Below are 25,485 nucleotides of genomic sequence, written 5' to 3'. Positions count from 1 at the left end.
ATTCTTCAAGCCAGGCTTCAATAGTATGTGAACCATGAACTTCCAGATGTTCAAGCTGCATTTAGAAAAGGGAGAGGAACCAGAGATCAAATTGCCAACATCCATTGGATCATCGGAAAAGTAAGAGAGTTCCAGAAAAACTTCTGCTTTATTGACTATGCCAAAGCATTTGACTGTGTGGATCACAACAAACTGTGGAAAATTCTTCAAGAGATGGGCATACCAGACCACCTGATCTGCCTCCTGAGGAATCTGTATGCAGGCCAAGAAGCTACAGTTAGAACTGTACATGGAACAACAGACTGGTTCCAAATCGGGAAAGGAGTATGTCAAGGCTGTATATTGTCACCCTGCTTATTTAACTTATATGCAGAGTACATCATGCAAAGTGCCAGGCTGGATGAAGCACAAGCTGAAATCAAGATTGCTGGGAAAAATATCAATAACCTCAGATATGCAGATGACACAACGCTTATGGCAGAAAACAAAGAAGAACTAAAGAGCCTCTTGATGAAAATGAAAGAGGAGACTGAAAAATTTGGCATAAAACTCAACATTCGGAAAACTAAGATCATGGCCTCTGGTCCCATCACTTCATGGCAAATAGATGGGGAAACAATGGAAACAGTGAGAGACTTTATTTTCTTGGGCTCCAAAATCACTGCAGATGGTGACTGCAGCCATGAAATTAAAAGATGCTTGCTCCTTGGAAGAAAAGCTATGACCAACCTAGACAGCCTATTAAAAAGCAGAGACATTACTTTGCCAACAAAGGTCCATCTAGTCAAAGGTATGGTTTTTCCAGTAGTCATGTATGGATGTGCGAGTTGGACTATAAAGAAAGCTGAGTACTGAAGAATTGATGCTTTTGAACTGTGGTGTTGGAGAAGACTCTTGAGAGTGCCTTGGACTGCAAGGGGATCCAACCTGTCAATCCTAAAGAAAATCAGTCCTGGATATTCATTGGAAGGACTGATGTTGAAGCTGAAACTCCAATACTTTGGCCGCCTGATGCGAAGAATTGACAGTGGAAAAGATCCTGATGCTGGGAAAGGTTGAAGGCGGGAGGAGAAGGGGACGACAGAGGATGAGATGGTTGGATGGAATCACTGTCTCGATGGACATGAGTTTGAGCAAGCTCCGGGAGTTGGTGATGGATTGGGAAGCCCAGTGTGCTACAGTCCATGGGTTCGCAAAGAGTCAGACATGACTGAGCAACTGAATTGAAGTGAGCTGAACTGGTTAGACTCACTTTCTTTCGCTTTCATTAGACTCACGTGTAACCCAAAATGAGGATCAACCAGAAAACTTCTATGCCTTCAGTCTAAAAGGTCACCTTTCTCATCTGCCTGCAAAATTTGACCACTTTGTCCAGTCTTGGGTTAGAAAGGCGCCGATCTGTTACAAATCGTGACCTCTGATAGCCACAGAAGATGCATCTGCACTCTACTGGGCATAGATCCTGCCAGTTCAGTACTGGTATTTTTATAACCAATGATAAAATGAAAATGATTTGGGTTTTTTTTTTCTTTGCTCACTTCTGCTGTGAAGGCTGTTCCCATTTGGTTTGATCATACATTAAACAATTACTGCCTTCTCATGCCAGACACTCAGCTAAAGTCTCAAGATATAAAGATGAATTATCCCCAGCCCTGCCCTTCAGGGGTTCACAATCAGGGAAAGAGACTGAAAAGGCCATTGGACAAGTTAAAAGTCTCAGGCAAAATCAAGCCCTGAGGTTCTGACAGTGACCCACATCAGTGCGTTTGCCTGTTAGACTCTGCCATCTGTCCCCGAATGAGACGTTTTCTGGAACTCCTTCCCACTGGCCGCTTTGGGTTTGAATGACCTTGGCGGACAGCCTGAAATCCAGAGCTTCGAGGGGTGCTTTTAGAGTTCCTGGTCTGCACTTACGTGCTTCAAATAGACATTCACAAACCTCTAATTATCTCCTCTTACCAGGCTGCCTAAATGACTGACGCCTAGCTCTGTTAGTCACTGCAAGAATGGATTTCTATTTAGCCCGTGCCCACCCGAGATGCATTAGGGTGCCCAGAACATGTGTGTCCGCTCCGAGAGGCATAGGGCAATTAACAGAAGCCAAGCAATTTGCAAAATGCCTCAACTTCCTGCTCCTTTCTGAGGCAGAGAAATTGTCACACCTTAACCTCAGCAGGCTCATAGGCAGAATAATTCCCCCACCCACCCCCACCCCCAAACAGCGTCTCTGGTGTCAGATGTCCACCCCCCCACCATGCCCCACCCTGGCTTTTTGCAAACATAAGCACTCGGGCTGAAACAACAGCTATGACTCAGTTCCTAGCGAGCTGCTGCCTGAATTGATTTAGTCTGAGTTCAGATTTAGCACATAATCATGTTCAATTTGCTCCACTGCACTGCCTAGAGATAAAAGGCTGGGGGAAAAAAAATAGCTCCGGCTTGTGTCAGTCTTTGTGGTGATGTCATTGCCATCAGAGAGCCGGCCGCTCTTACTCTGCCGTGCTGCCTGAGCCACGGCGGGCTGTGTGTGCGCGCAGCCGAGTGGGTTCAGGTGCCCGGCTCGGCCATCCCCAGGGCAGGGCAGCGCCCGGCCGGCCCCGGCACCATCTACCTGGAAGGTTCTTCCTAGCCGCAGGACTCGGAGGCTGCCTAACTCTTTCTTGTCAATTCCGGAGGGGGAATGCCAACCCCTAGCATGGACTGTGATGTTTCCACTCTGGTTGCCTGCGTGGTGGATGTGGAGGTCTTTACCAACCAGGAGGTTAAGGTATGCACCTGCAATCTTCTTTTTCATTGTTGCTGTTTGCGGAAGCTGCCAGCAGCCTTGTTAGCCTAAGGGAGCAGGACTTTGATTCGTAGTTTTCAGCTCAGGATCTGCGCTAGAAATGCATGGGGTGAGTGCCTGGCTCTGTTAATTAGAATAAGTTAGAAGAGAGACCAGTGCATTCATTTTGCATGTGATAAGGTTTGAAAAATCACTGTCTGTGTATTCTTGCCTTTCCTATTAGGCAATCCCCAGGCAGTCCTTTTCACAGTAGACATGTTTTCATAGTCTCTGTGTCAATAAGAATTTGCTAGTCCTTAGTGTTTTGAGGGGTTTTAAATCAATGACTCGATGAAGAAAGCGCATATAATAATCATCGCACCCAGGACACCCTGATCATGGGACCTTAACCCCTTCGTGGAATGTCCCTTACATAGGCCATGATGTGCAAATTGAACAAAAGCTCTTCTAAAGACAGCAGTTTCAATCCCCAGCTCTCAGAAAATCAAAGTTGGAAAAGAGCTGTCTAAATTTCCTTTGTCAGGCAGAAGAAGCAAGTCATTTCCCCTGAACGGTTTTCCATAAAGAAAGTTCGGGTATAAATATTTCGTATCTCGAGGTGTAGTATCCTAGGGCGCCGGTCCTCACTGAGTGTCCGCAGCAATTGTTTGGTCATGGATAATTGTCTCCTGATGACACACGTTCTCTTTGCTTTTGCCCCTTTGGTTTTGTGTTCTGAAAAAAGATGCCATGCCTGCAAAATGGGAATTTCGATTTCTTCTCTCATATTGAAAATAAGATCTAGCCGAAGCTTCTTATTTAAGCAGTTCACACACGCAACAAAAAGAACAGGTGCTTGTTGTGTGACAGGAGGAAAGAAGGGGAATCACACCGCGTGATTGTTTCCCACCCTCCCCTTAGTCTTGACTTAAAGGAAGACCCGGAATTCTTTGTTTTGGGGTGTGCAAGATTTCTCCCTGGTGCTTCCCAGGTGGGAATGTGTGTGTCCGCTAGCATAACGCATGGCTCTGTCATTCAAGATTGTGGTTTTGAACACACTTTTGAACTGGATTCAAGAATGGCTGGTTTGCTGTTGCTGCATATTTTTAATGTGTGGCCCTGTGTTTATCAGTTCTTATGGCAGTGCTGTGAAGTGTCCACCACCTGTCATATGGAGGTTCAGAAAATCAGAATGGAACGGTTGGGTGCTGCCTACGGCTGCGTCCACAGTGGAAACATGCATGTAGAGACAGTCCTGCTGGTCACACCTGCTGTATACGCTCCAGAAGGGAGCAGTCCGCAGAGCCCCTCCAGTTTAAAACCTGTTTAAAGTCCATGGGTAACTGGGTAAAAGCCATCTGTGAACACCAGCTGGAACAGAATTGTGCATACCTAAAGTAAAACTTTACAATTCTCTTCTATTCTTAACAGTTCTCATTTAATTACATGTTTGTCCTGTGAAAATCTAGACTTTTTTGGTCCACGAAATAATGGTGAGAAAATATTTCTCAGGGAACTGCTGTCTGCCAGGCACTGTGCTCATACAGGAAGGAGTTTAAAATACGCTTATATGACGTAGGTATTTGTAATATAGACATAGAAAGAACCATTTGCCCAATATTTATCTTTTTAAATCATTATCCCTTATTTTGTTTATTTTTTATTGAAATATAGTTGATTTGCAATGTTTCAGGTGTGCAGCAAACTGATTCAGTTATATGTTTATATATATGTGTGTGTTAGTCACTTAGTTGTGTCCGATTTTTTGCAACCCCATGGACTGTAACCCGCCAGGCTCCTCTGTCCATGAAATTCTCCAGGCAAGAATACTGGAGTGGGTAGTCATTCCCTTCTCCAGAAGATCTTCTGGACCCAGGGATTGGACCCAGGTCTCCTGCATTGCAGGCAGATTCTTCACCCTCTGAGCCCCTAGGGAAGCCTATATACATATACATATATATATATATATGTATATGTATATATATGTTCTTTTTTCACATTCTTTTTGATTATAGGTTATTACAAGATGTTGAATACAATTCCCTGTGCTATACACTAGGTTCTTGTTATTTATCTATTTTATATATAGGAGTGAGTCTATTAATTGCGAACTTCTAATTTATACTCCCACCCCCTTTCTTCTCTGGTAACCATAAGTTTGTTTTCCATGTCTGTGAGTCTATTTCTGTTTTGTAAATAAGTTCATTTGTATCATTTTTTAAAGATTCTAAATATAAGTGGTATCATATGGTCTTTTTCTTTCTCTTTCTGACTTACTTCACTTAATATGATTATCCCTAGTTCCATCCATGTTGTTGCAAACATGCCCAATATTTCTTAAAGGCAGAGTATTTTCTGGAATTCAGGGGACACAAAATTCTTACAGCTGGTTGTACTGGAGTGGTTGGGATGGCGCCATGGCGCATCCCAGGTTAAGCGTGGTGCTTAACTTGAAGATGGGTAGATTTTGATACAGGAAGAGGGAGGGACGAAGATGGAAAGGCGTCTCATGTTGCAGTCAGGTGAGTCAATGCATTTAACTGCAGTAGGATCTCTGTGAGAGACTGGAGGGGAAACAGGGGGAGGAGGGGCGGGCTCATGAAGCCTCTCACACTTTTCATAAGAAATGTGTGGGGTTTTCCGAGAAGACTCCCACCAGAAAGGTGCGTTATATGTCCTTCCTGCTAAACATTGGTAACTTGGAGTCGCCATGGATTTGTTTCTTTGGAACAAGGTTCTGAATCCTTCTGTGCCTTAGTTTGCTTATCTGTGACATGGGGATAATAGTCATTCCTACCTCTTTGGCTTGATGGGAGGATTAAAGAAAATTATACATGTAAAACAACACAGTGCCTGATATATTTCATGTTCAATACGTGTTAGCTGTTGCCATCATAGTCATGATCACCTGTTCAGACATTCTCTAAAGGTGGTAAGTTACTTCTGCCAGTTTATTGGAATGTCCCATCTCCAGCTGAATTTACAATGACAGTCCAGGACACAGAAAGCATTTTCCTTCCCATCCCCCCAAACACAGACACACAGACACACATACACACACACACACACCCTGGTAACTTAGCCATTTGATCATTTGAAATGAAACAGTAATCAAGCAAAACCAAGGTTTCACCAAAGGTAAACTTCATTAATCATCTCTTCCAGATTCACGGTGGAGCCAGGAGTTTCTTTTTCTAAACCTTTAATATTCCTTGTCAGAAAGAAGGGAGGCACCCCAGGTGAGGGTTTGTCTCACCTACCTGCATCCAGTTTGCTTGATCTCAGGCTTTTTTGCCTTTTTCAGACTCTCCCTTTCTACCTGGGGCCCTTGTGGAAAAGAAACCACACCAGGGTTATGCAATCAAGCAGCCTCTCTTCCCAAATGCAGTGATTTACAGCAATTCAGGAAACCTTATCTTCCATGGGGGAATCTCAGCTGGTTGCACTGGGGGCCCTGCAGGCTCCTATCTCCTAAATTTTGCCAAAGCTGCTGGAGCAGTAATACCAAACAGATGAGAAAAAAAGGCAAATGCACCCCCATATTTATCTTTCTCCAGAAATCCCACTGGTAGTGTTGGAAACTTAGCTGTCTGATGGCAAAAGGATGCTCAGAAAGATAAAGAAACTCAAAACTCTCAGTAGGAGGAAAATGACATGGTGAGCTGTAGAGTTTGCTTGTGTGTGTTGAGTGTATGTGTCTTTGTATGTGTCTGTGTGTATGTGTGTGTGTCTGTGTGTCTCTGTGTGTGTGTCTGCCTGTGTGTGTCTGTGTGTGTCTCTGGGGTCTGCACGTTTGTATTGATGTGTGTCTGTATATGTCTGTGTTTGTGTCTGTGTGTGTCTGTGAGTATCTGTTTGTTCGTGTATCTGTGTGTCTGTATATGTGCCTTTGTGTCTGTGTATCTGTTAGTTCGTGTATCTGTGTGTGTGTGTCTGTGTGTATCTGTTAGTTTGTGTATCTGTGTGTGTGTGTCTGTGTGTACGCAGGTGAGCAGGGTTGATTTTCTCGAGTATCCTTCTCATATTCTGAAAATAGTCCTCCCTACCCCCACCCTTCAACAAGGAGCCAAACTCTTGTGGAAATGAAAGATCCAAAGATGGGTAATGAAATTTTTGTTTCACTTTAGTCCAGTGGTTCTTCAACCTGATTAGACATTGGTATCCCCATGGGGAGCTCTTAAAATATTGACAAGGCTCAAGTCCCATGCCCAGGACTTCTAACTTGGCTGGTCGGAGTGGAGCTGGGCATAGATGATCATGTGTAAAGTCAGCGTCCTGTGTGTCTTAGATACAGGTAGGTACAAGCAAAGCCAGTTCAATATTATCTAGAATAACCTCTGCTTACACACCTTGATCCATTCCCCTAAGCGAAGCCTTGATGGATGCGGTTTCAGAAGCAACCTTTCTGATAGCTTAGAGACTTTACCTGTACCTGCTGCCCCTTCTCTGCAGTGAGAGCTTCCCACACAGAAAGGGGGTGGATGCCTCCTCTCTGGGCTGGAGGGCTCCTAATTCAAGTCCAGGGATCCAGTCCTGTCTCCATGGGCATCTATACAGGAGACAGGGGCTCATAAAGCTTCTTTCTGTTCCTTAGGACAGGCAGGAAACATGGCAGGTCTTATAAGAAGATCAGAAGTTTCAAAGACCCTTGGAGCTGGAGATTTAGATGCAAACTATTACATTTATACTAGACAAACAACAAGGTCCTACAGTATAGCACAGGGAATGGTATCCAATCTCCTGGAATAAACCATAAAGGAAAAGAATAGTTAAAAAGGGACTTCTCCGGTGGTTCAGTGGTTAGGACTTTGCACTTCCACTGCAAGGGGCACAGGTTTGATCACTGAGCCGGGGTCTAGAATCTCACATGCTCCGTGGTGAAGAAACTCAGTAACTAAATAATATTTCTTGCACCATTAAAAAAAAAAGAAAAGAAAAAATAATACAAAAATCCATGATGAATAAAATATAAAAGTTTAAAAAGAAGAATATATATATGTATAGGTATGTATAACTGAGTCACTTTGCTGTACAGCAGAGATGGGCATAACATTGTGAATCAGCTATATGTCAATAAAAAAATAAAAAACATATGTTCAGTGCACTTAACTCCTGACCAGGCGATACTCTACGTACTCGGAGATGGACAAGACAACCATTCCAGCCCTCAGAGAGTGCACGTTCTAACCCAAGAGCCAGACAGCAAACTAGTAAACAAATAAACGTATACTATAATTTCCTAGGTGGCGCTAGTGGTAAAGAAGCCGCCTGCCAATGCAGGTAGATGTAAGAGATGTGAGTTCCATCTCGGGGTTGGGAAGATCCCCTGCAGGAGGGCGTGGCAACCCACTCCCGTATTCTTGCCTGGAGAATCCCATGGACAGAGGAGCCTGGCAGGCTACAGTCCATGGTGTTGCAGAGAGTCGGACACAACTGAAGCGACTTAGCACACAGCACCCATGTAATTTCAGGCAGTAATGAGGGTTTTCAAGAGAGATGGAGCAGAGTGAGGAGGTGAATTGCTGGAAGGAAGCTTGCACGGGGCCCTTCAAGTTCCTATTTCCGAAATTTTGCCAGGACTGCTAGATCAATAGTTCCCCAAAGAGGAGGAAAACAGGCAAATGCATTTCACCATATTTCTCTCTCCAGAAATTCCATTGACCACTTTTTAATGGGTGGCCAGTAGAAGCATTTCTGGCAAGCTGGCAGTTTCTTAAATGTCATTATTCTAGTGTCATTCAGGAATCTGAAATGAGTGAAAGGGCCATGTGTCGATCTGAGGGAAAAGCATGCCGGTAGTGGGAACAGTAGAGGCAAAGAGAGGCCACCTTATCTGATGTGTTCTTACCCAGCCCTCCCTTTAACCTGTTTCCATCATTCATTCATTCAGGGACCTACTGAGGCTGTCAAGGACTCATACCATAATTTTTATTTTTTTCATGCTGCTCCTTTTTGAAATTGTGCTTAAGCTAAATCCCTCATGTTATATTTTAAGCCTGGTGGTTCTCTTGGAAGAGGGGGAAATAGAAGCAGAAATTTGTTCTCAGAGTAATAATTTTTCATACACTTGAAATCCTAGGATTGCTGTAGGACTTTTCAATCCCATCTAAAAGTCCAGGACCTTTCCAAGGTGACTCAAAAGTCCTACCTTCTCTCCTCTGCTTTTGAGAATTTCCCAGTATCCTCCCAATCCATGCAACCTTGGGCAAGTCTCTTAACCTTTTTGGACACACAGGAATGATGATGAGAAAAATGCTTGATGCTTTTTGAATTTCATTTACTCTTTTCACACGAAAGTATATGACTGACTCATAGTCTGTGTCATGCTGTTGTGTGAGTTATGAAAAGAAAAAGCCAGCACATCTTGGCCACTTAGTACATTGAAGTCTATTTGTCATTTGAACCAGTGAAAATTGCATGACTAGTTTTGTTTGGCAGGATGCATAGGAGGAGAATGATGGAGTAGAGTTGGTATGATACGCTTTGCCCTCTGCTTTGGGAGGAGACAAGTAATACAAATGAAAATGTGGGTATTGGGGGGTATCGCAGGATTGATTTGGAAGAGAAGCTTGTGGGTATTTGTTAGGAGAGCTTGTCAAGCTTCACGCCTGTTTCTTTTATGCTTTGCAAATGCAGTGCTGGGCAGAGGACCTGGCTGCAGTCGACCTTTTTGGTTCTGTAGAGCTCTAAAGCTCTTTCAGAATCTTCAAAAACCATGGTGTTCACTCAGCAGCTTAGAAGAATTTGAGTTGTGTACGATTTCATTCTCAAACATTGAAACCCTCTGGAGATATTCATGGTAAATTTTAGGAACCAAAATGTTAAGTTGACAGAAACTTTCATTGTTCAATGGCTGGAATTTTATTTTTTTTTAATTGGAGAATGACTGCTTTGCAAAGTTCTGTTAGTGTCTGCTGTACAACAATGTGAATTAGTTATCCGTATACGTATATTACGCTCCCTTGTGAGCCTCCCTCCCACACCGTTTCCCCCCAAAATTTTAAATAATATTTATTTCACGTTACATCTCCAGACTATCTTTAGTTTCTGAAAACCAAAAGGGAATGTGTAGGGAGGATGCGGTGTGGAGGATGGGATGGCTTCCTCATGGCAGATTCTGACCCTCACAACAAAAGCGTGTTTGTCCTCTGGTAACAAAATGGACTAGAACTGAGGCCATTTTGGAAATAAAAGTGTTAATGTAAAACTGAATGTTAGACAGTGTCCCTAAAACATACCTGAAACTTAACATGTTTGAATGTGTACTGTTGAATATTATCTCACCTCTCAAGAAAGTACCAAACACTTTTCAGAGTGGGAAGAAGGGATTTTTTACAAGTGACAGATGCTCCCTGAGAAGGTTAGCAGGCAGATTTCACAGCCACCTGTCACATCAGGGAAAGGCAAGGAACAGTATTCAACTAATGACATGGTAAAGCAGGAAAGCCAACTGAAAATGTGCCTCTCTATTTAGAGTCTTTTAACTGTGGGAAAGTAATTCAGACATTGACAGTTGCTACCTCTGAGTGTCAGATTTATTCAAAGCAATAACAACAAAACAGTGGCTTCATTAATGTTATTCTCCTAAAGAAGCAGATTTTAACGTAAAACTCAGTGAGTACCCTTTGCAACCTTAGTGATTCTGAATACAGCTATCAACAATTTATAATAGCCTGTTTTAGTACTTTCTGATGAAACTTAAAATTGACAAATAGAAAAGAAAATGATACCTGAAACATTTATTATCACTGGGTACGCTTAGGTTGTAAGCTTAAATGGCATCACAGCTTTGCGGTGAATAACCCAGCTTTCCAGGGAGGTCATAAACACTCTAGCCCACGCCTGGCCTAGAATTTCTTTATGTAACGGGAAAACTTCTTTATGTAAAGGGAATGTATTCCTTCCAAGCTCTAAATCTAAGCTCCAAGGTACTAGTTCAAAAAAGATTGAGAGATAATTTAATGAGGACTTCAAACAGGGAAAAAGAAGTTGTGAACTCTCCACTCTATCTAGAATGGAGAATTTATCTTAAAACTATTTGAGAATAAAATATCCATCAAGTTAAGACTTTCCCTAGAAAATACTCACTGGATGTGTCTTTGCATTCCTCTTTTGGGTAAATGTATCTCTAGGGGGGAAATATACACCTGTACATACACACACGTGCACACAGTCATGAAAATGTTTTGCATGTGTATGTGTATGTGTGTGCTCAGTCGCTTCAGTCATGTCTGACTCTTTGCGACCCCATGGACTATATATAGCCCACCAGGCACTTCTTGGGATTCTCCAGGCAAGAATACTGGAATGAGTTGCCATGCCCTTCTCCAGGGGATCTTCCCAACCCAAGGACCAGACCCATGTCTCTTACATCTCCTGCATTGGCAGGAGGGTTCTTTACTACTTGTGCCACCTGGGAAGCCCCATTGCATGTGTATACTATATATAAATATATATATATTTTCCTTAACCATGGAAGGTTTCTTTTTCTTCTTCTCTGGCCAGACAGGCAGTTATTGGAACCAGTTATTGGAAACTGTGAGCTCCTAACCATGTCAGGGACTTGAGAACCCAGAGAAGGTTCCTGGTCAAAAGTTGAACAAGTCTCAACAATTGCTAAACGGTTCCCCCAAGGTGGAATGCGATTGGAGTGGGGACAGGAAGAAATTCATTACCTTTTTGTTTTATTGTTATATACCAAAGAAATGTTTACATCCTTACAGTCCAGAAGTACAATTACTCTCCAGAATCTAATATACAAGTTCTGAACTATGAATTTTTTAAAATATTTGCAAAAAGACCTCTACTCTTCACTTCCAGAAAGATAACTTTAACAAATTTATCCTTCTCTGTTATATTGGACTGCAGATCAGCTTTCATTCCCCCTCCAAATAGCATCTTTACTAATATTCTACTTGTCCCAACAATAAGATAGCTTGCTACTTAGTTGTAACATATTTTTCCTGCATCTCTAGTGGTTTTAAAGTAATATGTGAGCAGTCTTTAAATTGTACCCCAAAGATTTGATGAGCAGGGGAAAATTTACTAAGTTAAGCATTAAACCATCCCACATGATGGCAAATGTAACCCCCCTGAGATAGTTATTTTCATGGTTCAATACTTTATGTTGTCAAGATAAGCAATTTAAAAAATTCTAACAACTCTTCTCCTTCCCTAAATACTTCTGAGTACATGGCACATATTGGGATACTCCTTATTATACCCATAATAGCATGAGGTATCCATTTTTCTGTTTTAAACAGGTTTCTGGACAGAGAAGGTAAATTTTTGCATAAGATCACACAGCTATTAGGGGCTGCCCAGGGGGCTCAGTGGTAAAGAACCCACCTGCCAAAGCACGAGACACAGGTTCGATCCCTGGTTTGGTAAGATCTCCTGGAGAAGGAAATGGCAACTCACTCCAGTATTCTTGCCTGGGAAATCCCATGAACAGAGGAGCCTGGTGGGCTACAGTCCATCAGGTCACTAAGCATAGGACACGACTTAGCAATTAAACAGCAACAACAGCAGTTATTAATTGGTAGAACTGGGTCTTGAACTGTGGTTTGCTTCACTCTTTCTCCTGCCAAAATATCCGTAAGGATTAACAAGTCATTCATCAATTATTGGGGGGAAAAAGATGTACATCTTAGAGGATAAGACTTTGAACTCATAGGTAGTATTTCCTATAGTGTTCAAAATACTGTTTTCATCTCCTATTACCAGAGTTGGGAGTACTACTTTTACATAAATCAGTAGTGGAGATCACTTAACTTTTCTCAATAAATCTAACATAGTGGCAGTTCTAGGCATAGCCTGTGTTTTGGATTTCATTTGAAAATCTGTTTCAAAATCTAATAATGCCATCTAGTTGGGGAGAAAAAAAAGTGCCGGAAAACCCAGGGGCTCACCAATAGATGGATAATAACTGATATGACAGCTCCGCCACCTCTTTCTAGATGTCAGTGAACACTTTCCAGGACTAGGTGAAGGGTGATCTCTGAAGAATTGTAGAACAGCAGTGGTGAAGGTTTGGATTGCAATGATATTATTTTACTTTGGGACAAGGCTTTCAAATTATTACAAAACTCAGCTTTCTCGCTGGAGATCTCCAAGGTTAAACAAGATCACATGATTCATCAAGGGAATTTTGGACTAGGGTTTAACGCACAGCACTGAACAAGATCTCTCGGTATATAATCATAGCCTGCATCAACAGTACAGCTAAGAGAATTGCTTTCTTCTTATGTGACTTCACTGTCCCTTTAGGTATTGACTAGGAAAAACCACCTCAGGCCACCTTACTGGAACAGGGTGCGTAAGCAATGAGCCAACTTAAGAATAGCAACAGCGTATTGAGCACTTACTATTTATCAGGCGCTGGACAAAGTGCTTTGATTCATTCATTCATCAACTATGTACTGAGTGCCTTCCATATTCAAAACCTCACAGGAGACTCTGGAGATATAGAGGGTAACAGTCCTGTTGGATGCAAAAGCCTGTGCTCTGTCATTATGCAGTGTTGGCCTTTATTCCACGCAGTTTCATTTTTCCCAGACAGGATGATGCTATTTTGACCTATCGAGAGGCCTCCTTTGCTAACGGAAGGCACACGAGAAGGAAGCAAGCCCAGTCTCCCAAGTCAGACGTCCTGGTTGTAATTCTCTATTTGGCCACTTGGCTGCTTACTCTGTGACTCTGAGCAGAGAACCTTACCTCTCCATGCCTCAGTTTCCTCAATTATCAAAGGAAGAAAACAGTGCTTACCTCATAGGCTGGCAGTGAGGATTAAGGCCATTTGAATATATAAAATACTCAACGTGGGGTCTAGCAGACAGCACGTGTACTGGTAATGATGTCAGCCTTTATCATCATCATCTTCATCTTCATTAGTAGTTGTAAACTTCTTATACAGAGTTTTGAGTTTTCTTCCCAAGACACTTCTCCCTAACTGGCCCTACTACAGCAGACTCTTTCCTGCAGTTTTCAGCTTTGCACAGAGGAAGCAGTGGCCTACCTGAGCCTCACACTGAGGCCACAGAACCACAGTGGGAAGCAGCTGGTTCAGCAGGGGCATGAGGACTCACAGACACAGACAGCTGGCCTGGATTTCCAGACCCAAGGCCAGTTTTAACAAGCATTCTGAAAGCAGTGTCTATGGTGGAATGCAGAGGCTTTAAGGCAAGATGCCTATTCAGAAAAAGAGAAGTTGAACTTAGAACCCATTTCTTCAAATCATATTTAAACACCTCTCTTTGAGTTGTACTGTGCTCAGTCGTGCTTGACTCTTTGCAACCCGATGGACTGTAGCCCACCAGGCTCCTCTGTCCATGGAATTTTCCCGGCAACAATACTGGAGTTGGTTGCCATTTCCTACTCCAGGGGATCTTCCTGGCCCAGGGATCAAACCCACATCTCCTGCATTGACTAGTGGATTCTTTACTACTGTGCCACCTTCAAATGAGATGGTAGACTAGTTTCTTCATAGCTATGCTAAACTATAATTGAAATAATTCCAATGCTGTCTTTTAGTTCCCATTTCTACTTTAAAACTGTGGAGATAGGTGGAAATTTAATTAATTACCCAAGCTAAGCTCAATTTCTCTTTTGCTTAATAGGCCTTTTGCCCTAGAAACTCTGTATTCTGCCATGCACCCCCACCTCTGACTGCTTATTAACTTGTATCACAGAACTAGTCAACAGTTCTGTGATACTTCAAACCAAAGAAAATCATAACTAAGCTACAAGCCCTGCTACTCGTTGCCTGGATGAAGAAGCAGTAGATCTGAATTATTAATGAGATGGATAGTAGAGGATCTATTTTATATTCTTACTTTGTAAGGAAGTGTTCTATATTTTGTAGTGCTCAGCAAAATAATATTCTATATTTAAGTAACGCTTAGCATATGATTAACCACAGTCAACATTTATGTAAACCTCAGCAGACTTGAACCCTCATTCAGTGAATGCATCTTCATGCCACTTCTCTCATTTTTATTATTTTTAAGCTATTTTTTGATGCCGCCCTTCTGATTAGGTGGGAAATATTATTCTTTCAATGAGCAGTTCAGGTTAGAAGTGTTCTCCAAACTATGTGCTCAATCGATAGACGCAGATTTGCTCCACGTTAATTCACATTCCTTTTTATCAATTTATTTTACTGCAAAATAGTTGATTTTCAATATTGTATTAATTTCTGCTGTATAGCAAAGTAATTCGGTCATATATATATTCATTCTTTTTCATATTCTCTTCCGTCATGGCCTTTCACAGAACACTGAATATAGTTCCCTGTGCTATACAGTAAGACCTTGTTGTTTATCTGTTCTATATGTAATAGTTTGCTTCTACCAACCCCAAACCTCCAATCCGTCCCTCCCCTCCTGTCCTCCCCCTCGGCAACCACAAGTCTGTTCTCTATGTCTGTGAGTCTGTTTCTGATTCTTAGATAAATTCATTTGTGTCATATTTTATATTCCACATAGAGTTACTTCACATTCTTATTTGATATTTCTCGGAGACAGAACCAAGAAGCAGCTTGGTACAATGGTATAGTGGAAAGCGGCTTGGTCTTTGGAGGCAGAAAAACCTGAATTCATGCTTTCTCTTATTTATGACTTTCTCGCATCTTAAAAAAAAAGATACAGATTTAGGTTAAGGGCTATTGAGATGTAGATGATCAATAAATTATTGCTGATGCCTATGTTTAGTATGAGTGAGACATCTCGTCCATTCATTTGACGTTTAACAAATATGGTGGAGCACTTGGTAGGTAGTAGGCACTGCTTCAGTACTTGTGAGTTCAGGGGTGGAGGCATGCCTCCTGCCCTTGGGGAGTTCACAGCTGATGGAGCAGAGAAGGTAAGAAATAGACACACAGAACTCAGAAAAGGCTGTGGTTTGAGTAAGCCCAGTACACTGTGGAAACCTCTAGGAGGGAGGTCTGGATTGAAAAGGAAAGGTTTCCCCAAGGAGGTAATTCTTGAGTTACACCTTTAAAGATTAGGTAGGTATTCAATGGGTGAAGAAAAGATGGACATAGTAGAGGGGCTCCTTGGGAAGAGAGGATCCCCCACCAAAGCAGAAATGCCAGGGAGAGTGGTGACTCCTACGAAGTGGAGCCCTGGGCGGGGGCTGGATTATACAGAGGCCGGGCCCATGTTGTTAAGGAATTTGGACTGTATGCTCCAGTACAATCCAATAGGCCATGGGAAGCATCTTAAACACGGACACGACTCTCCACCCAGTCTGACACAAGATCCTTGCTGGTTGAAGTGTGACTATGGCTGCACCAAGGCTGGTGCTGCAGAGACTGGCATGGAGAAGGGGCTGCCTCATGCCAGCCAGAGCAAATGAGAATCTGCAGAGTCTGAGCATCCTTGAATTATGTTGCTTATCTTTTGTTATTCCCCTGTCTTGTCTTTTTAAAGAAGAAAGAGGTCAAAGAGGAAAGCAAGTGCTTGAGGATGTCATTAGATTGCCATTCAACGAGGCTGGGAGGAGGAAGGGCAGATGTTAATGCTACACCCAGTATATTCAGGGATGCATTCAATTCAGCAGGCATGTACTGATTGTCTTCTAGGGCTGGGAGTCAAAAATCAGGAATCCCAACCCTGGTCCTTGTCCTGGGAATCATATGATCTGTGGGCAAGGGAAGCTGATTTAGAATAAGAGGCAAATGTCTTTTATTCAAGTATGCCCTGTTGCCTTTTCACATTTCTAACAACTTGGAAATAGAAATGTGGTGATGTTAAACATTGGACCTAGACTATTCTGGGTTCCTCCTGAGTGCAAATACCCATGCAGGAGAAAAAAAAAAAAAAAAGCCCTCTATATTATTGCTAAAATATATTCCTAGGGCCTAAAATTCCCCAAGTTTGGCAAATACAGATCAAAGGGAAAGAAGAGTTTGGAATCACCTAGTGGTCCAGTGGTTAGGACTCTGTGCTTTCACTGCCGAGGGCCCAGGTTCAATTCCTGGTCGGGGAACTAAGATCCCAAAATCTGTGCAGTGCTGCCAAAAAAAAAGAGAGAGAGAGAATTTTGATGCCATCTCCTTTTAGTTAACTGTTGCCATCATGCCAGTGGTCTTGCCCCAGTACAATAGTCTGTATTTAGTAGATGCTGAATAAAAATTAAATGAGAGAATGCAGTAACGGTGCCTTATTTTGTTGCTGGCCTTGTTTTAGGCAGCAGAATGGAGGAAGGAGGAGGAAGGAGCCTCTCTGCCTGTCAGGACAGGCTCCAAAATTTGTAGGTACCATTTCCTCTCAGATTCAGCCAAACAAAACCTGGGTACGTGGACACATCTGGATGCAACAGAGGCTGAGAATATCACATCGTTCCAGGTGGCCCTGTGCCCAGTTAAAAACCAGAATAAGCAAAAGAGAAACATGGATATGGAGGGACACGTAGCAATTTCTAGTGTAAGTGACGCATGGATCCTTTAAATAAATGACTTGAGAGCTCAAGTGGCAGAATTCACCTATGTCAAATGACAGCCCAGAAGGAGGCCATGATCCTCAAAGCAGTCTTTGGAGAAGCTGGTCGAGTTCCATGAAAGAGTGAAGCTCTGATCTGGGGTTTGAAAGGCATGGCAGGTACTAGCAGACTCTCGCCATCATGGCTGCTCCCTCCTAGGTCCGCTGGTGAAGTTAGAGCCCCGGCAGGCAGCCTCTCCCGTCCCATCTCCATGGCTTGGCACTTGCCGTTCTTCCGTCCTGACTGAGCATCCCTCACACTTCCCTGCTTTATGTACGGCTGCTCTCCACTTGAATTGTTCCGTCTGTTTGCAGATAGGTCTTTATCAACAGATGGCAAGGCCATCTCTAATGAGATCCAGAGTATCGTTCAGATCCTTTGCAGTCACTGGGTAGGGGTGGCATTATGTTGAATAAGCTAACAAGCTTCTGCCCCTGTAGGTACTAAGGCGTCTTCAGCCTTCCTCTGCCCTTCATAGATGCAACAGAGTCTGTGATGCTGCCATGGCTTTGGGGAAACAGAAGGAGTTCTGAAACATGAGGCAGAAGGCCTGGATGTAGGTCCTCGGGGCACTCATGAAATTTATTCTCTCTGGTCGATCATTGGAATGAAAGATCCCTAGATGACCAGTGGGCACCATGCAGAGGGGAGACCAGTCTGGGCTGGACCTCTAACCCTGGCAGTTAACTCTTTTTTCAGTTGTGGAAAGTTTTCTTTATCTCTGAGTCATGGTTTTCTCATCTGTAGGGTAGATATAATAATGCTACTCTTCAGGCTTTTGGAAGTGGGATAAGAATGTACTTAAAGAATGAAGGCACTCAATAAATGGCTGTTATTTTTCTTGCCTCTTTTTATCTGTAAACACTGATGATAAAAATACCTTCAATTCGACTGAGTCCAGTAGTGAGATTTAGCTTTATTAAAAGTACAGTAAAAAAAAAAAAAATACAGTGGTTCTGCTGTACTGAGGATCACATTATTCGATCCATCCACAAAATTATATGTCATTTTTCTGAAATCCAAACAATTTTCTGAGTACAGGGCATAGCCATTGTAGTTAAAAAAAAAAAAGAAAGAAAAAAGCCAAGTCTTTCAAGGCTGCGAGGAAAAAAAAAAAGATAACTCAGGTCAAATTCTCCCATGAGGTCACTAATATTAATAATATCAATTGCTTCCTTTCGTTCAATACTGTGACAAAAAAAGAATTGTTAAGAGCAGCTAGTATTGAGAAGAGAGAAGCAGGCAGAGATCATGTGTTAAATCAACTAAGAGATGTCTTTGGAGGAACTTTCAATCAGTCTTTATTCTTTTTTCTTTTTTTAAACAATATTGGAAAATAAACTGTGTTGGACCAGGACAGTATGTGCCCCCCCCCCAATTCAATGCTCCTTCTAATTTGTGTTATAGAATAGAAGCTCTGAGCACAAACATTTTATAATGACTTTCTGATGATGTTCCAGCCCCAGATTCTTTCTTGTGGATGCAAGGGAAATAAACTCAAAAAGTACTTTAAGCTCTTAAATTCTGAATGAGCACAATATAATCAACCCTGAATGCTTCAACTTTCCCTTGAACCTTCTACTTGATCCACCTACACAGTTATTCCAGGAAATTATCATCATTACCCAGGCTTGGAATCTGGAAATATCTTTACTCATCAGCCCCTTTTATTGACTTTCCATGTAAGCAAAAGCAGATCTTTCAACTCTTTTTCTACTTAATCCAAGTTCAAGGCTATTTGTAAGTACCTAATCTGAACGGAGCACCATGTAATCTCCAAAGGGTAGAAAAAACTCAAAACCCTACAGTCTAGCAGAACTGACTAGTATAAGTGCCAAGAGAAAGGTACGAATTTAGTAACCTTGGGGCTTCCAGGAAGAATGATTACCTCCACACTGGGCACATCAGGACCAGCTTCATCTAAAAGGTAAGGTTTTATATCACAAGTTGCAAAATGGCCACCAGTGAGCCAGATCCTCAGATGGGTTTTATTTGTTCTGTACAGTGTTGTTTTGATAAAGTGAATTCCTTGTTTCTTATAGCCTTTAAAGTTTGGAGAGGTTTTATATTTAAAGTCTATATCCTTCTCTTAAGAGATTGGCTGAGCTGGCATCACTGGTTCACCCTTCTTCCAGTTACAACTGGCTCGAGAGATTGCCCTTGTCAGCAGAACAAGCATGCTTTATTTCTTACCACTCTCTATTGCCCTGTGCTTGCCCACTCCAAGTCTAGACATGGAGAAGTGGAGGACAATGCTGTGAAGTGAGGAGTGAGAACAGTCCTGTGGATGCCCTTGAGCACCAGCTAAAGTCTTGTCATTAATACCATGGGAACCATCAGAGTGTTAAGAGCCATCGTTGGGGATGATCAGAGTGCCCCAGGCATCCAGTCTAGAAGGGAAAAAGAAGAAAGGTGGGGGGAAGGCAGGGAAATCTGAAAGGAAGTTGTTATCATTCCTTAAAGCCCATGTCTCCATTTTTTTTTTAATTGATTTATTTTATTTTTAGCTGTGCTGGGTCTTCATTACTGTGAGGGCTTTTCTCTAGTTGAGGCAAGCGGGGGCTATGTTTTAGCTTTGGTGCGTGGGCTTCTCATTGTAGCGGCTGCTCTTGTTGCAGAGCACGGGCTCTAGGGCATACCAGCTTCAGTAGCTGTGGCTCCCCGGCTCAAAAGCACAGGCTCAGTGGATGTGCCACACAAGCTTAGTTACCCTGAGGCATGCGGGATCTTCTCAGCCCAGGAGGATCCACGTGCCCAATTCATGTTCCCAGCACTGGCAGGCAGGAAGTCCCATCTCTCCACTTTTGATCCCTCTTTCTTAATCCTACATGGAAATGTTGTAGACTGAACTGGAAAGAATACTGGACTATAAGTCGGAAAACTGCGCTCCAGTTACAGGTCTGCCCTTTCTAGCTAGCACAGTACCTGGGCAAGATTTGGGCTTTCTAGACCTCCCTTGGCTCGTGGTGAAATGGCCGTGAGGGTAACACTGACCTCCCAGGATGATGGTGGAGATTAAGCATGACAATATTTTGGATGGTCTTCATGGACTATGTTACCACTCCCTCCTGACTTCATTTCTGCAAATTTCTCCATGTCAGCAGGCTCACCCCCATCTGTTTCTTATCGATCAGCTTTGACTTTATTCAAGCTCAGATTCCTCCTGAGCCTCTTATTTTTGTGTTCTTAGTTGGGGCTTAAAGTCAGGATTTCAGGGTGGAAAGAACTGGAGGGCCCATGAAGGGCCCCCTACTTGCTGTAGCCAACTCCCCTCTAGCCTCTCCTTGAATCCCTCCAGGGATGGGGCCCTCACTCCTTACTATGCCTATTCATTTTTTTTTACTGAAACCCTATCATTTCAACCCATTTGTCCTAGTAACTGTGTGCTCTTTCAGCAAACGGAGCAAGTCTGCTGTTTCTTTGCCAGAAAAATTCTCTTGTTCTTGGAAGACGGTTATGCAGTCATCTCCCATACTACTGGATCTTCCTCTTCAGGTGAAATTTACAGTTTCTCCAGTGTATTCTTTTTCAAGTCCCCCCTCCCAGCCTGAAGTTCTGCCCAACTTACACCATCTTTCCATACCAGCTACTTGTCCCCTCCCTCCCTCCTTATCCAGCTGTCATGCACTTAGGACCTTTGATCTCATTTCACCCTGGATTATGCATAAAAAAGCACCCGTAAATTGCATTGAGCAGCTTCAGCTGCATGCAACAAATTCTGGTAAATTCTCTTTTCATATTTATTCTGTTACAGATATTTTCTAATTTTCCTTCTTATGGCTTCTTAGATACACCTGTCATTTAAAAGTGAACATTTAGTTTCCAAATACATGGGGTTTTTTAAGTATCTTTAATACTTTTCATTTTGACATTAATTTCTCATTTAAATGCTTTCTTCTCTGAAATCACCCCCTGTGTTTTTTCAGTCTTCTAAGTTTATTGAGGTTTTCAATGGCTAAGTCAAAGATCTCCCTTCATAAATGTCACACTGCACTTGATAATATGTGGGTTATTTTCAAACATATTTTGATATTGATTTCTAGCGTAACTCCACAGTGATAAGAGAACAGACTCTGTATGATTTCAGTACCTTTAGACCATGAAATTTTGCACCTTGTTTTGTGTCCCTGAATATGTTCCTATGTCTCCTAGTTTATAGTCTATGGGAACTTGAATAGAATTTGTATTCTACTGTCATGTGAAAATTGTATAAATCTTAATTATGTTGAATTGGTTCATGGTGCTTTTCTGGTCTACTATATCCTTCTAACTTTTCTGTATATTCATTCTATTAATTTTTGAGAGTTTGGTAGTGAAACTCCAACTAAAGATCTTAACTTAACTACTTTAAAAATAATTGTAATACATTCTACCTGCTATGCAGTTCGATCCCTGGGTCAGGAAGATCCCTTGGCAAAGGGAATGGTAACCCACTCCAGTATTCTTGCCTGGAGAATTCCATGGACAGAAGAGCCTGGCGGGTTCCTGTCCATGGGGTCCCAAAGAGTAGGACATGGTTGAGTGACTTTCACTTTCACTTTTCATAGTGGAACTATATGTAACTTTGTTCTGTATTTTCCAAGTCTCCTGTAAATGTGTTATCATAGTTTCGGCTGCCTATGGGATCGCACAGAGTCAGATACGACTGAAGCGACTTAGCAGCAGCAGCAGCATAATTTAAAAAAGAAAAAAAAAACACCCTTAGCCCACCCCCACCTGCAACCACATTTGCCTCTCTCTCCCTTAATTCAGACTTCTCACATTCCGTGCTGTACACTGGGCCATTTGTCTAAGATAAGAGTTGATGATCTCCAGGGTCATTGATGAAGCCCTGTTTGGCTATACTCATACTGTTGAACATTTTTGAGTGCTTACGACAGGCCAGCCCCTGTACTTAAGTGTATGTTCCATGTCATCTCACTGAATCTTCAGACTCCCATGGAAAGTCAGTACCTAGAGAGTATGTGAGGACAAGGTTAGGGAGGCATGCAGTCAAGGTGGTATTCAAGAATAACAAACCTCTTTCCCTCTTTCATGGCTGGGGAGAGGGAGGCTTTGCAGATGAACAGCTCAAGTGGCAGGGCTGGGATCAAACCCAGGCAGTCTGGCTCGGAGCCTGTGTGTCTCATCATTACCCCAGGCCTCCTCTCAGCAACTTTGTCTAATGCCTGTTTCTGAGTGTCCTTTCATTTGTTTATTTGTTGCATAATTACTTTAGGGCTTTCACAAGATTTAATAGAAAGTGTAATTACTGTAATCATTACTGTAATGCATGAAAGCTTCTTTCTTTCCTCCTGCTTCTTTCAATAAAAGTCTATAAACCATAGGCTGGCCACTACCACCTTCAGGAAGGTTTCTAATAGAGGATATTAAGGGATGATCCCAAGACAGGTAGATATATTTAAGCCCTAAGCATTGCAATGCATTTCCCCTCTCCTCTCATCCCCATTTTATGCTCTATTTTTGTTCACAGCACTTATTTTATAATATATGATGTAATTCACTTATTTATTTTTTTAAATATCTATCTCCTTTTGCTAGAATGTAAACTCCATGAGGGCAAAAATGTTGTATTTTATCTGCTGCTGCATCCTCTGCTTGGCCCAGAATAGGAACACAATAAATAGATGCTGAATGAAGGATACAGCAATAAGGAAGTCCATTATCTTTTGAGCATGGGCCTTTGACCTTGGAGGTTTGTTATTCTTGACTACCATCTTGACCACATGCCTCCCTCACCTTGTCCTCACATTCTCTCCGGTTAATGTCCACTAAGCCTCAGCTCAGCAGGGCTTAGATTTCTGCCAGAGCCTTAGCTGTTCCTTGAGGCCCACACACCCCTCCTCTGTGCTTCCTTGATGCCCTGTATTTGTCTCTGTCATTGTCCTTCCTGCTTTGCATTCCAGTAGCCCCCACTTGCAGACAGACCTCTCCTCACTACCCTAAGCTCTTCTCTTATTCATGTTTGTTTCCCAGCATTCAACACAGTGCCTGGTGTAGAGTTGGTGCTCAATAAATAGTTGATTGGTGAATTTGGACTTCCCTGGAGGCCCAGGGGTTAAGAATCTACCTTGCAATGCAGAGGACATGGGTTCAATCCCTGATAGGGGAACTAAGATTCAACATGCCACAGAACAACTAAATGTGTGAGCGCCACAAGTAGAGAGTCCTGTGCCACCACGAAAGATCTCTCATGACGCAAGGAAAATCCCATGTGCCACAACTAAGACCCAGCTCAGCCAAAGAAATACATGTGTGTGTGTGTGTGTTAGGCGCTCAGTCACGTCTGACTCTGCAACCCCATGGACTGTAGCTCACCAGACTCCTCTATCTATGAAATTTTCCAGATAAGAATACTGGAGTGGGTAGCCATTCCCTTTCCCAGGGGATCTTCGCAACCCAGGGATCAAACCCCAGTCTTCTGCATTGCAGGCAGATTCTTTACTGTCTGAGCCACCAGGGAAACCCAAATACACGTGTGTGTGTGTGTGTGTGTGTGTGTGTGTGTGTGTGTGTTTAAGTTAATTGGTGAATGAAAAATACTATTTTTCAAAATGGAGCTTTGGAATCACAAGGGGAGGCACAAACTAGCTCTGAGTGTATTTAAGAACCAGAACTTGGTTGTTCTGGTACTAACTGGTATTTAACTTGTATTTACTGAGTGCACATTATATGCCAGGTACTGTTCTAGTAATAGGGGACATCAGCAAACAAAACAGAAATGCCCAGTATGAAATATTCTAGTGGGAGAAGAGAGAAGATCATGGATATGATGAATAAGTGAGTTAGAGTATGTTGGGAGAGATATATGCTAGAGAGGAAAGGTAAAAGCAGGCCAGGGCAAGGGGGTTAGAAGTGGGGGCAGAAGGTGAAATTATCAATAGGGCAGCCAGGAAAAGTTCAATTTTCAAAGGTCTTCCTACCAAAGAGAAGAGTGCAGAAGCCTTCCAGAAACATTTACTGCTTTCCTACAGTGAGCAAGGCACTCCATGGAAGCTTGAGAATTCTAAAATAGAGCTCAGACACTGGTGAGAAGTCTTGTCATATCAATCAGAGTATGATAAATGTGAGCGTCCGGAAATAAAATGGGACACCAGCAGGCTCTGTGAATAGAGCAAACTGGCTTTCAAAATGCTATGTAGATATCACCCTGGCCAGCGTCATCCCCCTCTCTCCTTAAACCTCCCCTGTTCTTTGCTACGTTGCCTCATAGCCTGTAAAATTGCCTGTGGTGCTAGGATGATAACTCTGAAATGTGTCCATTCATTTGGAAGAGTTATAAAGTGTAGTTCTCTCGGGTTGTAGGATCCTTGAGGGTGTCGGGGATGTGTTGGTCTGGAAGTGTTGGTTTGTCTGCTCCACAGTAGTAACACACACTGCTGCTGCTGCTGAGCTGGAGTTTCTGGGGGAGAAAGGCCGGGGTGGGCCAGGAAGAAGTTTGATTGCAGTTGAACCATCTGTTGACACTTCTCATCACTGGGCTCTTCGGACCTGGAAACAAGCCAGACTTGGGGCCACACGACCCCCTCAGATGTCATGCTACTGTTGACACACTCCTCGCCACATCTCCTTTCATCAGGTGGCCTTTCACACACAACAGCCCGACTCTAGAGCACGCTGGCTCCATCCACAGCACTTTCATGGCTGCCTCTGGCGGTACCGGCAAAGGCTCCCTCTTGACCACCTTAGCAGCGCGTCCTGAGCACCTCGGCCACCAGGGGTGGTGCCAGGCCTTCACGGCTGATAAGGCCTCCGACTGAGAACAAGACTACGCCCTGGATGTGAGAGCCAGTGTCCAGTTCACATTTCTAGAACAGTCAGCTTTTTTCTCTGTTTCTCATCAATTGAATTGTTTTCACCGAGTTCAGTGCCTTGACTAGCTCATGAACCAGCATAAATTTGGATCCCGGTCCTGGCCCCTGTCCAACAGCTGTCTGAGGAGAAACGTTCTCAGCTCTGCAGCTAACAGAGAATCCTGTTGATTCTTGAATAAATTACCCACAGAGCTGACGTGTGCTGCTGATTGGATGAATTTAATTCATAATGGTAATTTCCCTATAAAAGGTCTGAGTCTTGCTTGGAAGTTACAGAAGTGTAAAATCGACCCACGTTTGAAATCTAATGAAGGAGAATCAATTAAGTGGAAGTCTTGTTCGGTGCCCTCTTAGCCTGGGTTCCCCAAAAAGTAGAGCCCGAGAAAAAGTTTTAAGTGGAGATACTTACTTCACTGGTGAATGGAG

At 42.8% G+C, this 25,485-nt stretch overlaps 1 protein-coding gene across 5 annotated transcripts in view; it reads left to right on the top strand.

The window, feature by feature from the left end:
• The window catches only part of RCAN2 (regulator of calcineurin 2), a 272,351-nt gene that overhangs the window by 167,404 nt on the left and 79,462 nt on the right, over positions 1 to 25,485 (top strand). Inside the window, exon 1 of one of the 5 annotated variants that reach the window (XM_081519654.1) lies at positions 2,310 to 2,767. The exons of the other annotated variants lie outside the window; for them this stretch is intronic. Coding sequence (XP_081375780.1) covers positions 2,681 to 2,767 — 87 coding nt within the window. The 5' untranslated portion in view covers positions 2,310 to 2,680. Of the gene's footprint in view, positions 1 to 2,309; positions 2,768 to 25,485 lie in introns of those variants that run through there. 5 annotated transcript variants of the gene reach the window in all.

Source organism: Giraffa tippelskirchi, chromosome 8 (genome assembly GCF_054371585.1).
Source record: "Giraffa tippelskirchi isolate mGirTip1 chromosome 8, T2T-mGirTip1v1.2.pri, whole genome shotgun sequence".
Taxonomy (NCBI): domain Eukaryota; kingdom Metazoa; phylum Chordata; class Mammalia; order Artiodactyla; family Giraffidae; genus Giraffa; species Giraffa tippelskirchi.
This window is presented reverse-complemented; position numbering and strand designations above follow the sequence as displayed.